The 16435-nt window shown below is 44.8% G+C and overlaps 1 protein-coding gene across 1 annotated transcript in view; it reads right to left on the bottom strand.

Moving 5' to 3' along the window:
- Positions 1-12293, bottom strand: part of SH3BP5 (SH3 domain binding protein 5) — a 144675-nt gene extending 132382 nt beyond the window's left edge. The window contains exons 1-2 of the mRNA XM_030206301.1: positions 11960-12293; positions 3869-3931 (exon numbers count right to left, since the gene is read on the bottom strand). Of these exons, the coding sequence (XP_030062161.1) occupies positions 3869-3931; positions 11960-12028 (132 nt within the window). The 5' untranslated portion in view covers positions 12029-12293. The remainder of the gene's footprint in view (positions 1-3868; positions 3932-11959) is intronic.
- Positions 12294-16435: the final 4142 nt, after the last annotated feature.

Here is a 16435-nt window from a genome sequence, read left to right as displayed (position 1 = left end):
GGGAGGTTAAAATAAAGTCTATTCTAACAGATGTAATTTAAACAAATGAGATTTCAACATTTTACAAAATGTAAGGTATGCTGTTATGGTTTGAATTTGTATTTGCAAAGCATTGCAAATCAAAGAAGCTTGATAGTCAAGAGGGGCATTTTCGAAAGGGACAGTCACGTTTCAATTTGGATGTCCTTGCAAAACATCCCGATCCAGGGGCGGGGAAACCTGTATTTTCAAAACAAGATTGACATCCATCTTTCGTTTCGAAAATACCGTCAAGGATGTCCAAATCCTGAAATTTGGTCATCCTTAGAGATGGTCATCTCTGATTTTCAGCAATTTTCAAAACCAAGGACGTCCATCTCAGAAACGACCAAATGCAAGCCATTTGGTCGTGGGAGGAGCCAGCATTTGTAGTACACTGGTCCCCCTGACATGCCAGGACACCAATCGGGCACCCTGGGGGGCACTGCAGTGGACTTCATAAATTGCTCCCAGGTACATAGCTCCCTTACCTTGTGTGCTGAGCCCCTCAACCCCCCCCCCCCAAACCCACTACCCACAACTGTACACCACTACCATAGCCCTTATGGGTGAAGGGGGCACCTAGATGCGGGTACAGTGGGTTTCTGGTGGGTTTTGGAGGGCTCGCTGTTTCCTCCACAAACGTAACAGGTGGGGGGGGATGGGTCTGGGTCCGCCTGTCTGAAGTGCACTCACCCACTAAAACTGCTCCAGGGACCTGCATACTGCTGTCATCGACCAGAGTATGACATCTGAGGGTTGGCATAGAAGCTGGCACAAAATATTTTTAAAGATGTTTTTTTGAGAGTGGGAGGGGGTTAGTGACCACTGGGGGAGTAACAGGAGGTCATCCCCGATTCTCTCCGGTGGTCATCTGGTCATTTTGGGCACCTTTTTGGGCACCTTTTTGTGCCTTAGTCATAATAAAAACAGGTCCATGTGAAAACATCCAAGTGCTCGTCATGGACGTCCTTTTTTTCTATTATGGGTCAAGGACATCCAAACGTTAGGCACGCCCAAGTCCTGCCTTCGCTATGCCTCTGACACACCCCCATGAACTTTGGCCGTCCCTGCGACGGAGTGCAGTTGGGGACATCCAAAATCGGCTTTCGATTATACCGATTTGGACAACCCTGGGAGAAGGACATCCATCTTCCGATTTATGTCGAAAGATGGGTGTCCTCCTCTTTTGAAAATGAGCCCACAAGTCTGCCAGAAAAAAATATATATTTTTGACTTTAAACCTTTAGGACTAGGAAACTACAGAGCGAATAAACTGCGTAATGTTATAGATCTTATTCTAGAAAGAGGACCAATAGGAGCAAGAACTCAAGCCTCTACCAGCAGCCAGTGCAAGGAAATCAACAGTGGTGTAACCCTATCAGATTTATAAGCAGACTAGATCAACCTTGCAGCAACATTCTGAAGAGTTTGTAATCTTTTTAGTAAAAATTTGGGTCAACCAATATACATCACATTACAATAATCCAAAAGAGCATGGATAAAAATTTTGAACAACTATTTTAAAAGTTGATGGTGATAACTAGCCTTTTATTCATCTCAGTTTTCTCAATATCATAAAAGATTTTTTAACCACAGATTTTATATGCTGTTCTGGTGACAAAATGTCAAATACTGTCATACCTAATAATTTCAAATTAGATTCAAAACTAAATTTAGGGTTGCATAGCAGATCTTGCCTGTAGCCCAGAACCCTAATTACTATTACGGCTCAGGAAAAAAGCAACATTTACACTGAAGCTGATACAACAAAAGTCTGACCAGAATTTCAGGAAGTGAATTTCACCGATATACATTGATGCAGGTTTTAAAACATGCTAATACACAGATAGCATAAGTGATCTAGCAGAAGTCTGAACCCAGCATATTTCTCTCTGGCATTAAAAATTCAATCAACTTAAAAAAATAGAAATATAAAATAAACGTAAACCTTTCATTCATTCACTCACCTTAGGCTAGGATTTCTAAAAGTGCCCTGAAAGGCTGGCTTTGAAATGTCTAAGAACGTGTATTTGGAAATTTTATACTGATAAGGAAGGAAGCAGGGGAATAGGAAGGAAGAGTATAATAAAAAAAAAACACACTTTTTATTTAGTAGTTATGAAGCTAACTAGGAGAAATATGCTAAAATTTCAAAACATACAGAATAAAAAATAATGCACAACCACAGGCCCTGCCACAAGCCCCATCCTCTTCCTTTGTAAATGTCTAAAATTTGAATAATTCTGACTGGGTTTTGAGATTGTACTATTTCATGAAAATCACATTTCCAGACACTCTTAGAGCAAAGTGATGGTCTTCACCTAAAAGGAGGTCCCATTTCCTTCAGTCTATAAAAACAGAATCCTTGGTCTATACACAAAATGTAACACCTAACTGTAACTGCGCAAGAAAACACACAAACATATGCACTGGGCATGTGGTACTGCACACACAAACATGCTAATGAAATTGAGGTTAGGCTGAATCGGCAGCAGGTTTTAAAACCTGCTCTACAGTGTGAACCCACTGCTGCTGACTGAGGCCCCGATGCACAAAGCTTACCGTGCTGTCAAACGTTATCTACCGAGAAATGCACGAAAGAATTTTCTGTTGCTCTAACATGCACCATTAGCAGCCACCAAGAACCCTATGCAAATGTATTACAATGAGCCTATTAGTATTCTAAAGAGAATTCCATGTGATTCACAGCTCCAGAGCAGTCATAAAATCTGAGCTACATTTTACAGCTGCTCTGGAGCTGTCGGAGAGGAGAAACAGGCAGCTACAAAGGTGCCTGTTTATGCTTCTCCTCTCCCCTCCTGAACCCCTCCCGGCGGCTCCCCCTAACCCTCTAAACCAAAAATCCCTGGTGGTCCAGTGGACTGCCTCCTGACCCAACCCCCAGACCCAACCCAACCTGACCCACCTCCCGACCCCTCCAAAAGATCTCTTAAAAATTCCCTGGTGGTCCAGTGGATTCTAACACCCCCTACCACCTCCCCTCTCAGATCCCCCTAAGCAAAAGAACCCTGGTGGTCCAGTGGATTGCTTCCTCACACCCCCATGTACTTTAGATCTGCAGGAGGGCAGGAGCAACGCCATTTCCCTCCTGCCTCTAAGCCCAGCCTCTCAAAATGGCGGTGCCCAGCCCCTAACCAGTGCACCCTGGAATGCACTGGGAAGGGCTAAACACCATATAAGGAAAAACTCTTTGGGGGCGGGGCAGGGGGGTCAGGAGGCAGTCCACCAGGGATTTTGTGAAAGCTGTCAAATGCATTTGATGCTTCCAGCTGCAAGCAGTGATGATGCACAAAAGGTGACCTGTGCATCTCATTTGTATGCGATCCCCTTTGTGCATTGTGGTCATTTTTCCCAGCGGCACCCATATTTACCGGGTGCCACTGTGCATCGGCCCCTGAGCTACAGCACAAGACACAGGAAAGACTGAAGACGAAGCCTGGGGGATGCATTCTAGTGAAGCAGCATATGGAGCATAGGGACAATCAATTCCCTCTCACTGCACGACTGTGTTATGGATGAAACTGCTCCTGGCTCATAAGCGCTCTTTCACTGGGCTGCACTTGAAGAGTTATTTGGCATTTTCACATCCTTCCTTGGGCGAAAAGTGCCAAAGTTGTTAAAGTGAGCACCAAATGCCTGTGACAGCAGACAGTGAGTGAAGGGCCTAGTCAAGCCACCCATTTGCTCCCTTCTGTTGCACGGCATTGACCCCAGCTCATTTTTGGCAGAGAAGCTCCACTATGCTTATCCCAGACTGAGCTGACTTTCCGAAACAGACTCTCTGGCGCATAGAGAGGAAGGTACAAAAAGCTGGAAGGATATCTACCTCAAGTTCAGTTTCCCTTCGATTGATGTCATCTGTGGCTTGATTAAGCTTTTCCAGTTCCCCCTAGAATAAAGGGAAAACACAGGATAAACAGATATAGACATGTAGGAAAGCTTTGGACAGATATAGAAAATCAAATATCAGCATGGGTGAGCTAAGACTCTGGAGATTTTTAAGTACAAAAAGTTTTATTGTTTCAAATAAAAATGTTAAAAAACACAATGAACAGTTACACGGATACAGTCTTATTTTATGAATTATGCATTTGAAATATAAGGGGTCCTTTTACAAAGGAGCGCTGAAAAATAACGCGGTAGTGTAGACGTGGGTTTTGAGCGCACGCTGATCCATTTTTTAGCGCGCCTGTAAAAAAGGCCTTTTTTTGCTGGAAATGGACGTGCAGCAAAATGAAAATTGTCACACGTCCACTTTGGGTCTGAGACCTTGCGCCAGCCGTTGACCTAGCGGGGTAAATAATCCGGCCGGTAATGACCAACACAAATCAAATGCCACTTGGCATGCGTCCATTACGTGCGCCCGAAAATAAAAAATATTTTTCAGGCAAGCGTATCGGATGCGCGCCAAAAATGAAATTACCGCAAGAGCCACGCGATAGTCAGGCGGTAACTCCATTTTGGCACGCGTAGATGCTTACGCGACTTAGTAAAAGGGACCCTCAGTGTCACAGAGCATAGTTCTAATGAATACACACTGAACCCCATTTTACACAGAACGTAGCGATCAGAATTGAGATGTCCAGATCAAGGTGTGCTCAGTTCCGATTGTATTTTAGAAGATGATCTGCTGACAGAGTCTTTTCTGCATGCAAATGCTGACACACATATAGCAGGAGCCGCCATTTTACAGAGATACACGCTGCAAAAATGATCCTTCCACATGGAAGGGCCAGCACTTCTATGTAAGTGGCGATTTCATAGCTCCCACAAATAAGTAGCACCACTTCCACAAACCTACAGCCACCAAGTAGGTAGCAAAGCCATAACTTTAACTCAGTTTCAGCTTGAAGGTAGAAATAAACTACATGAGGTTATGGAGAATGAGTCCCTTAATCTCTCATGTAAAGTCCTGGCCCAAATAAGAACTTTTTAAAAACCTATGGGGGTCTTTTACTAAGGCATGTATTTATGTTGTACCTGAGGCAACGGAGGGTTAAGTGACTTGCCCAGAGTCACAAGGAGTTGCAGTGGGAATTGATCCCGGTTCCCCAGGTTCCCAGGCCTCTGCACTAACCACTAGCATAATATTTTGCAAAATAGAACGTTTTCATAGCCTGAGGAAAGCTCAAATAAGAAGATATTTCTCTCAGATATAAAGGGAATGCGTTCTAAAACATAGTTGTGTGCAATTGGAAGGAAGAGACAAAAATGTATTTAAAATCTAAAACATCTGCTAGATAGAAATTTGAGTAGACGACGATGTCAACTCAATGTCCGTTTAGATATAAATAAAGACAATGAGTATAAAAAATACTCTGGGCTGAAACATTGGTGTGTTAATAATTATACAAGCCAATTTATTTAAAAAGAAATGTGCCTGAATTGGCAACCAAAGCAGCCTCATCAGTAATGGCATAATTCTAGCATTTCTTCACTCTAAAAACACATTTTTGCAGCAGTATACTGCATTAACTGAAGTCAGTGCACCACCCTTACGGAGGCTCCCAAGTACAAAGCATTGCAATAATCAATGTGAGGTAGAATCAATAATTGAACCAGGAGTCTAAAATAATCCTAAAAAAAATACGATATAACAAAACATAAGTGTTGCAGTTTAAGAAAAACAGCTTCAAATAATTTTTCCACTTGTGGCTCCATTATGGGACTTTTCCCCCCATACATATGAATTCCGATTGTAAAATGGGAATACACAAGTAGATTTTAGTCCCTCCTGAGCCACACTCAAACTACACCCCCTGAAATTGCATGGTATGAAGCTCTACATGTGAAGAGCAGCTTCCTTAAATTGGTAGTTAGGGGAAAGGGAATGGGACTTGATATACTGCCTTTCTGAGGGTTTTGCCACTATATTCAAAGTGGTTTATATGGTGTATACAGGTACTTATTTGTAGCTGGGGCAATGAGGGTTAAGTGACTTGCCTACAGTGGAAATTGAACCTAGTTCCCCAGGATCAAAGTCCACTGTATTAATCACTGGGTTACTCCTCCACTCCACATGTATGCAATATACATGTGTAAATGCTCTATTACATGTGGATATGTTTCTAAAATAATGGCATGTATGAAACAATCAGGCATTTTAAAGGTTACCTACAGGACATCTCTTGAAAATCTTCCCAATTCTTACGAAAGGATGACAGGTTACTTTTCTTTCCAGCCATTTCCTATTCACATTTGTAAATGACATGTAATGAGTTCCACCAAAATGATTCATTTAAGGGTGTTCCGTTTTTCCTGCAACTTAAGACAGATTGGCATGCCAACAATAACCTAATACTGAGTAATCTGCCTTGTTGTGAGGCTAATGAAGCAGCTAAAGCTATCCGTTTGCAAATCACAATCTGGAATATTAAGTCGAATTGTAAACCTGGAATTTTCTTAATTCTAGCCAATGCCAGACCCCCAAATTCTATATAAGGCACTGCAAGTTGTGCACGTTAAATTGGGTGTGTGGCCAATCAGCACTGATAATTGGCCAATAATAAGCAATTATCAGCACTAATTAGTAATAATTGTAATTTAAGCGCAGATCTTTTTAGGTGTATTCTAAAAAGTGTGGTGTGTAAATTCTAACCCACACAGTTGAAAAGGGGATGTGGCCATGGGAATAGTGTGGGCATGTTGGAGGCATTTCTAAAATTTACAAGCATGATTATAAAATTTGGGGGAACATACCTAATTTAGGTGTGGGCATTTACACCAGGTTTTCAGTGGTGTAAACGGCTGCACCTAAATGTAGATGTGTTCTCGGGCCCTATGAGCTATTCTACAAACCATGCTATTTTTAGATGTGACTATTTTTTAGACACCATTTACAGAATCTGGCCCAGAATGGCTGCAGGTTCCAATATCATTGGAGTGGAGGAGTGGCCTAGTGGTTAGAGCACCTGTCTTGACATCCAGAGCAGGGGCGTAGCCAGACAGCCAGTTTTGGGTGGGCCTGAGCCCAAAATGGATGGGCACAGAATTCAAACCCGCCTGGCTGCCCCTCCACTCTGCTATCTGCTCTCCCCCTACCTTCAAACACAAAATATTAAATACCTGAGCTGGTGTGGATCCCCAGATTGCACCAGCTGAAGATTTCTTCCTCCTTGGGCAGCCAGTGCTCTACCAAACAGCAGCTGGCAGCACTTGGCTTGAGTTGACACTGCTGTAAGTCCATACATGCTCAGTGCTTCCGCCTAGTGAAAACTGAGCATGTGCAGAGGGGCCGGTGTGTGGTGCCAGCTGCTGTTTGGAAGAGCTTTGGCTGCCTGACGAGAGGAAATCTTTAGATGTGATTTGAGGATTCCCAACAGCCATAGCAAGAGAGCCACAATTTTGGGTGGGCTTGAATACAAATTGGGTGGGCCACAGCCCACCCAGGCCCACCTGTAGCTACACCACTGATCCAGAGATGGCCACTTCAAATCCCACTGCTGCTCCTTGTGATCTTGGGCAAGTCACTTAACCCTCTATTGCCCCAGGTACAAACTTACGCAGGGTCCACAGGAATAAAAATGTGCCCTGCTGCAGATAACTCAAGCTAAGCTTTAGTAAAAGACCCCCTTAGATTGTGAGCTGTCCAGGAACAGAGAAATACCCAGTGTACCAGGAACTCGCCTGCCTTGAGCTACTACAGAAAACGTGTGAGCAAAATCTAAAGTAATAAATCAATACTACAAAACCAGCAATGATTCCATAAGACACATGGTATTTATACAGTTTAACATCTGTCCATATCCCACAGTGGGCAAGACAGTACAGAGCCTGGGTCATGGATGCCAAAGGAGAGCACCTGCACCCCTTGAAAGCAATTGTTAAAACCAAAATGTAAATAATCTATATGAACAGGTCAAATTCATGCCTCCTTTTGAAGAAGATTTGATTTCCAAGAAAAAAATATGTTTGAAGATTGAAGATGTTGAAAACTCCTTCTCCCAGACAGGTTCAGCTGGTAAACAGATGTCACCAGTGTAATACAGATGGGAGAGAAAACATTTTGAAAATGTAAAGAAAACAAAGATTTTCTTCACAGCCTGGGAATTAACTCTGTGGCATTCTATACCGCCCACAGCTGGCACATTATTTATTTATCTACACACGATTATGATTAAACACCTTACTCAGACACTCAAAGTGTGGTACAAGAAAACACTACAATGAACATTTTCAAATGTACATTATCAAGGATAACCCCACCCATCACTAATTACAATCACACACATAAAACTCTTTAAAACTGAAAATAATCCCAGTCATAATGCTGTTTAACTTTTTTGTAGAAAAGCATTAGTATCATATCTATGTTATTTGAATGTTCTAATGCATGTTTATTAGGTGTATCATTAGTATTATACTGACATTGTATTATATCTCTGTTATTTGAATTTCAGTGCTGTCAAATGTGTATATTTTTTATCCTGTTTCATGGTAGTCAATTTGCTGTTTTCAAGTTTACCTCATTTATTGTATTTATGTTTATACTTGGTCATTTTACTATTGTTATGCTGTTGACAAAATTGTAAATTTTACGTGAAACTGTACCTACTGTACACTGTCTTGGATGAATCTCTTCATAAAGGTGGTTAATAAATCCCAATAAATACAAAAATAAACTTTCAAAGTTTTATATAGTCAGTTTCTGGATAGATCAGTAAAGGCAAATATTCCATAACTGTGGATCAAAGACACAAAGAGGGGCATTTTCGAACGGGGACGACCATCTCTAAGGGCGCCCAACTCTAAGGACGGTGCCGCGAAGGGACGGGGCAACGCGTATTATCGAAATAAGATGGATGTCCATCTTTTGTTTCGATAATACGGTTGGGGACGCCCAAATCTTCACATTTAGGTCGACCTTAGAGATGGTAGTCCTCGGTTTTCGGCGATAATGGAAACCAAAGACATCTATCTCAAAAACGTCCAAATCCAAGCCCTTTGGTCGTGGGAGGAGCCAGCATTTGTAGTGTACTGGTCCCCTTCACATGCCAGGACACCAACCGGGCACCCTAGGGGGCACTGCAGTGGACTTCAGAAATTGCTCCCAGGTGCATAGCTCCCTTTCCTTGGGTGCTGAGACCCCCAAACCTCCCCCTCCCCCAGGCCTGAAGTACACTGCAGCCACTACAACTGCTCCAGGGACCTGTATACTGCTGCGATGGACCAGAGTATGGCATTTGAGGCTGGCATAGAGGCTGGCAAAAAGTATTTTTTAAACTTGTTTTTTATGGTGGGAGGGGGTTAGTGACCACTGGGGGAGTAAGGGAAGGTCAACCCCGATTCCCTCCAGTGGTCATCTAGTCAGTTTGGGCACCTTTTTGAGGCTTGGTCGTGAAAAAAAATGGACCAAGTAAAGTCGGGCAAGTGCTCGTCAGGGACACCCTTCTTTTTTCTATTATCGGCTGAGGACGACCATCTCCTAATCACGCCCCAGTCCCACCTTCGCTACCCTGCCGACCCGCCCCCATGAACTTTGGTCGTCCCCGCGACGGAAAGCAATTGAGGACGCAAAAAAAAAATCAGCTTTCAATTATGCCGATTTGGGCGACCTTGCGAGAAGGACGCCCATCTCCCGATTTGTGTCGAAAGATGGGCATCCTTCTATTTTGAAAATAAGCATGAAAAGCTCCTCATAGAGGGGCCCTTTTACTAAGCCACGTAAGCATCTACGCATGCTCAATGAGTGCCAAAATGAAGTTACCGCCCGGCTTCCACAAGGCTGTTGCGGTAATTTCAATTTTGGCGCACGTCTGAAAAATTTTTATGCTAAGTGGCATTTGACACACATAGGTCAATGGCTGGCAGTAAGGTCTCAGACCCAAAATGGATTTTGCTGCATGTCCATTTTCGGAAAAAATATAAAAAAGACCTTTTTTTACAGACACGCTGAAAAATGGACCTGCGCACGCCCAAAACTCACGCCTACTCTACCGCAGGCCATTTTTCAGCGCACCTTAGTAAAAGGACCCCCTAGTTCCTAGTAATTACACGATGACGTACAAGAATACTCAGGAATCTCAACAGGATGGGGGCCAGTCCCATTGCTATCTGCATATCTTTGCTGGTGCACCACCCTAGCAAACAAACAAATATGGGATATTTACCAATTCTGATGGTGTCCCTTACACATGACAGTGTTTCATTTTCCTGACTCGCACCAAGGAGGCGAACAGCACAAACAGCTGACACTTGGTTTCAGACTGGGAAGTTTCCATTTCAACAGGGTTCCCTCCTCCCCCCCCCCCCCCCCCCAAAACCCCACAATTTACTTGAAACAAAATTTTGTTTCTAAGAAAACTGTGATTTCTGGTTATAAAAATAAACAGTGAGCTAACAAGCAGGTAAGCAGCTGGTGGGGTTGGCACCATGCTGTTGGGTCAATGTCCAGCGTAGCTGGGCCATTGAGCAGAGGTGGCAGCGGGAAGGAAGGAGAATTAGGCAGGACCTCCCCTGGAATGTTAAATGAAAGCAGATACATGAACAACATTCCAGAAATTCTCTTTTGCTTTATCCCTGGCTCAGAGACTATATGGCCTCATGCTACAGCTCCTAGCATGAGACAATTAAGATTCTATGTACTACTAATAGTACTACTTATCATTTCTATAGCGCTACTAGACGTATGCAGTGTACCGAGGAGCCACACATCTGCAAACAGAGGCACTGATCATGGCCAACCATACACAAGTATGTTACCCAAGGGTCCCCAAACAAACAAAATCCATACTGTTCATATCTGAAACCCTTTCCTCCATTTATTCACATCATTTGTTTTAGTTATAGTTTTAAAAAATTGTATCAGATTTACCTTATACACAGAAGTTAAAGACCTCTCTATCTTCATGCCATAGAATCAGAAAAAGCTTCCTTTCTAATCCTATCCAGTGTATTCAGCAGGTCCCTGATAATAAACTATGATTTGGGCCCAGTGCTATCTGGCATCAGTTCATAGGCTAGGCACCCTTATAGGTCTAAATGTCCACTTTGTAATTAAAAAAAATAGAGTGAACGGATCCTCCCCCCCCCCCCCCCCCCCCATAGTTATGAATTATAATACACAATCATGAACACTGCTAATGGGTCTGCCCAGTCCACTGACATCTGATGGAACCAAAATCTGACGGTGACAATTGGGCTTCAAGATACAGATTTGGATTTGCATAACTTTATTGGCATGACAATTTTAAATGTGCTGCTGCTTCCAAAGTAATTAACACATTTATTGATAGGTACGGTGGGGGGAGGGGGAAGACAGAAGGAGGCAATTTACAAAGTAACAGTAACAATAGAAAAATAAACTTCTATATAGAAAAGGCAATAACAGGAATGCAGATCAGGCCCAGTCCTGGATATTTTTTCCAAATCCTGGTATATAGCTTTCTGAGAATTTCACAGCCTGAAACACTTTGACTTCAGAACCACAAGACTGACCGTCACAAAACTGTTCCACTGAGACCTGGATGCACTCACTCTCCCTTCCCTAACCACGCAATTTAATAAAACCCCTTTACTGCCCACTAACAAAACGGTGAACCCAAGGGTCAAATCGCCCCCGAACGAGTTAGTTCACGAGTCTCGATCCCTTGAGCGAAAAAGGTTAATTTTATACAAGCAGTTGATACGACCACCACCATTCCCAGGATCAGAAAACATCTGTTCAGCTCTGGTATCTAAAGTACAACAAAACGATCGGCCTGTCGGGATACTATCTGAACAACACAAACGGGGAGCTGCCGCCCTCAGCACTGCAGACAATGAAAGAGCCAGTGGGCGCCTGCACTGACAGCTACACGAAAAGCTGAAATGGGGAGGGGGCTGGAACTGCTGCTGGCTCTGGCGATTCCCCCTCTTGCAAGTGCCCAGGAGAGGGAGAAAAAGCTGTCACAACAATAGCACGAGCAGCTCTCCTTACCTGGATCCGGGGATCCACCTCCTCTTCCTCGGGGTGTACCCCCTGACTCCTTTTCAGCATAGGATCCATGCTGCGGCCAGGGCCGGAGGAGAGCCCTTCACCGTGCCCTCCTCTCTCCTAGAGAGAGAGAGCTGTACAGAGAGAGGGGGAGGGGAAGGGAGGTGGGGGGGAGTGAGGACACGGGAGGAGCCTCACCACTGCCTCCTCCCGCCGGACTCTGGCTTTCAGCCTGAGGTTAAATTCGGACCAGCAGAAGGGAAATGATCTTGTTCCTTCGCGAGAGGGAATCACTTCCCCTCTGCAGCGCCCAAGCCTGTGTGCTGATTGCGTCCGGCGCCTTTAGTTCCTCTTTAACAGGGCGAAACACAAACAGGAATGGAAAGTGGGTCACACGCTCTCCAAGAGAAATGAATGAATGAAATATTTTCAGAGGTGCAAGATGCTGTCACCTAGTGGAATGGGATCGCCAGAGCCGGCGCAAAGGATGGTGGGCAGGACAGGGCACTTTTGGTGAACCTTCATCCTAACCCCCCCCCCCCCCCCCCCCCCACACACACACACACACACACACACATCACCACTACCAATCATGATCATCCTACAAACATCCTATAAAAATACAGATTAACATGTATATTGATGGTTCTTGGGTTTGTGGAGCTGTCAAGCTGCCCTAGGCATCTGCATAGTCCTGCTTAACGGTTGGGTTGGCCCTGAGGATCGCTCCAAAATTCAGAGGCTCTGACAAAAGGGTACAACCTGCGGTAGGCGCCGCCGTGGGGGGGGGGGGGAGGGGGTCGTCTGCAAAGTCTCAGGCCGATGACAGCGGAAAGCCATACTGAGATCAAACAGAAAACTCAAAAGGAAAAAGGTGAGGGAGTATCCCAACCACCCTAATGAAGCCTCATGCCTAGCCACGAAGACAGTCAATAACACACTGCATTTCAGTCTGGAAGTGATTTTAATTTCTGATGGGTCTCGTAATTTTGTTATTGACATTTGTGAACAGTTGCCCTCCTTGAGCACTGTCAAATCAAGCTCCCCTCCCCCAATTATGTCACTGGGGCTTCAAGGCCAGTCGTGCCCTGACTTTGCCTTGCAGAACTGCTACACATAATTATTGTAGTATATAATTTGACCCCTTTTATGATCAATAAGGACAAAAATGCCTAAAATGTAACAATAGTTTTGCAAGGTTGGATAAAACAACATGGCGTTCCAACGTGGAAAACAAAGAATAGCCGACTGGTGCTATATGATAATAAACTTTATTCATTACCAGGGCCTTTTTTGAGGGGGTACGTGAGGGTACTGAGTACTGGCACCTTTTCCATTGTCTGTTAAAATTGACCCATTGATCCCAAATTTTAATGAAAGAGCTCAGGCTCTACCAGTGGCGATCCTAGCCGGCATGACACCCGGGGCGGATCGCCGAAGCGCCCCCACCCCGGGAAAATGACCCCCCCTGGGTGCACGCCGCTGGGGGGTGCGGCGGCGCGCGCCTATCAGCTGAGTTCGCTGACTTCGCTAACTTCGCTGCAGCTCCCTCTGCCCCGGCCGGAACAGGAAGTAACCTGTTCCGGGGCAGAGGGAGCTGCAGCAAAGTTAGCGAAGTCAGCGAACTCAGCTGACAGGCGCGCGCCGCGGCACCCCACCAGCGGCATGCACCCAGGGCGGACCGCCCCCACCGCCCCCCCCTTGGTACCCCACTGGGCTCTACACACCAATTCTGCCTTGTCAGATTCTGTGACTGGTTGCAGGGGGCCAGGCTATTGTAGGGTGAGTCCCTCAGTGATCACCCCACTCCTGAAGGGTGGTCTAGCATTTGAGTACCGGCACCTTTTTTGCTAGAAAACAAACACACTGTTCATTACACATACTCCACGGTATTTACATATGCATGCCCAACTTGGCCATGTTTTGCCCAGGGGGCTGCTTCAGGGGCCAATAATTACTGTAAACACACACACACATAGAGGTCTGGCCACTTTTTAGCGGGGCTCCAAAATGGCTGAATTTCAGTTTCTTCCATTAATGGCCATATGCTAATTTCCAAATTATTACATGGCCATTACCGTCTGAGCCCTTACTGCCTCCTATTTAGTATGTAGTAAGGGCTCACGCGTTACTCATGCGGTAATCAGACAGCATGCAGCAATGTGCCCGCGCTGCCCAATTACCACCAGGAACATCTACTCCCCACTCCCCCATGCCAGAAAATAAAAATGATTTTCTAGCATGGGAAATGGCATGTGGCAAACGCAGAACTACCGCAGGGTGCCTGGGCGTGCCCACCAGTAGTTCTGGGTTTGCTAAGTGCCATTTCCAGCACTACCTGTGCAGTAGCCCTACCGCACCTTCGTCAAACGGCCCCGTAGTATTAGTATAAATAATAATTTAAAAATATATAATTAAAACCATGTAAACTCAAAATGGATTACAGCATTCATATAATTTAGAAAAACAATGAACCTAAAAAATAGCATTTAAAGGATATATATATATATATTGTAAAGGGGTCCACTTCCTCCACTCTGGGTTGGGGCCGGCAGCCCTGTTAGGCTCACAGGTTTCCAGCAAAGAACCAGACTGCCATATGGACAAGACTAAAGTGCTTTATTCTCAATTCTGTTCCACTCTCAATATTGAAATGCAGTTCACAAACAGGGTTCAGGCCGGGTTCCAAACTCCAGCCAACATCCAGTTCCTTAACAGTTCAGGCCCACTTCCTTTGCACTACCTTCCCTCTCCCTCAGAAGGGCTCAGTCAAAGTTCAGCCTGCTGTTCTATACATCCCAATAATTCAACCCTTTCACAGTCTCTTCAAAGGAAACCACTACTTAATGCCCCTGTCCTCTTCACTTGGCAGCTTTCCTCCTACCTCACAGCACCACACCCCTATGGCCTCTCACACTGCCTTCATGTGCTGGACAGGGCTACATTTACATTCTGCATGGCAGCTTACTCTCCCCCCTCCCCCCAGGGAAGCTCCAGTGGCAGGTCCTTCCTGTCCTCCATCTACTCCATGGCAACTTCTCTCTCACTTAGTTTCCTCTCCCTCCTGGTGGCTTGGAGCCACCCAGAAATCTCTCCCCCTCTCACAACTGGAGGGAATTATATATCGGAGATGCAGTTAAGGGACTGAGCTTCACCTCCCCTTCTTCCTCTAGTGGGGAAGGGAGTAACTGGCTCCCCTAGCACTGAGCCACTGTTTCCCCTGCTGGGGTTGGAAATCCATTCCACCCTTTTGGGGCTACCCTCATCTCTCCTGCTTGCAAGGGCTTCTGGGAACCGTAGTTCAGGGATTAGCTGCTTCTCTGTGGGGCCCTGAGTGCTAGCTTTGTCACTCTCTCTCTCTCTCTCTCTCTCTGTATATATATATACACACACACATTTTTTAATATACTCACACACATACATACAGACAGACAAACTTAAATCACTAAGATCAAGGCCTAGACAATGATCCAAGTAAATAAATGCAAGTGAGAGGTTCATACCCAATTCATGTTGAAATCAAGGTGTACCTGTTTTTACTTTCACATCAGTATATACCAGTTTGGTGAAGCCTGATTTCAACATGAATTGGGTAAGAACCTTTCACCTGCATTTGTTTGCTTGAATCACTATCTATGCTTTGATCTTAGTGATTTTATTTATTTATTCATTGGGATTTATTAACCATCTTTATGAAGATGTTCACCCAAGATGGTGGACAGCATGTACAGTTTAACATAAAACTTACAATTTTGTTAACAGCATAATAGTAAAATGACCAAATATAAACATACAACCAACCAACAACCTAGTAATTGTACTACTATCAGAAATATACACATTTAACAATCAGTACAATGCAACAATATGATAACAGACAGCATGGAAGAATATTCAAATAACATAGATATCATACCAGAGCCCGACCGAACCTGGGCTCTTCGGTTTCTGACAAAAAAACAAATCTGTGACCAAACTTGGCTGCTCGGTTTCAGCAGACGGCAAAACTGTAAATGAAGCTGCCCCCTCCCCCACAGCTGACCAAAAATCCCCCCTCCTGAATCCACCCCGCCCAGCAGTGGCCCCCCTCTCTCTCTCCACCTCTCTCCCCCGGCGATCACTCTCTGCTGCCCCCCCTCATCCCACCTTAGGAAGCCCTGGTGGTCTAGTGGCCTCTTTGGGGGGCAGAAATGAACCTCACTCATTCCTGCCCCGTGCTGCTTCTCCCAATACAATGGCTGCCAAGAATTCCCATGGCAGTCTCACAAGACTGCCACGGGAGGTCCTGGCAGCCATTTTGTGATTGGAGCCAGCACGGATAGGAGCAGTATATTTATAGACAGTGGAATGGGGTGGGCCACTAGGACCACTAGGGTCACAGCCCTATTAACATTTTGTCCCACAGGGCATCAGCAATTTGAAAACTGGGGGAAGGCAACAAAAGAATTTAGTTTGGTTGTCCCTCCTCATCCCACATAA

The sequence above is a fragment of the Microcaecilia unicolor genome, chromosome 1, assembly GCF_901765095.1.
Source record: "Microcaecilia unicolor chromosome 1, aMicUni1.1, whole genome shotgun sequence".
In the NCBI taxonomy this organism is placed as follows: Eukaryota; Metazoa; Chordata; class Amphibia; order Gymnophiona; family Siphonopidae; genus Microcaecilia; species Microcaecilia unicolor.
This window is presented reverse-complemented; position numbering and strand designations above follow the sequence as displayed.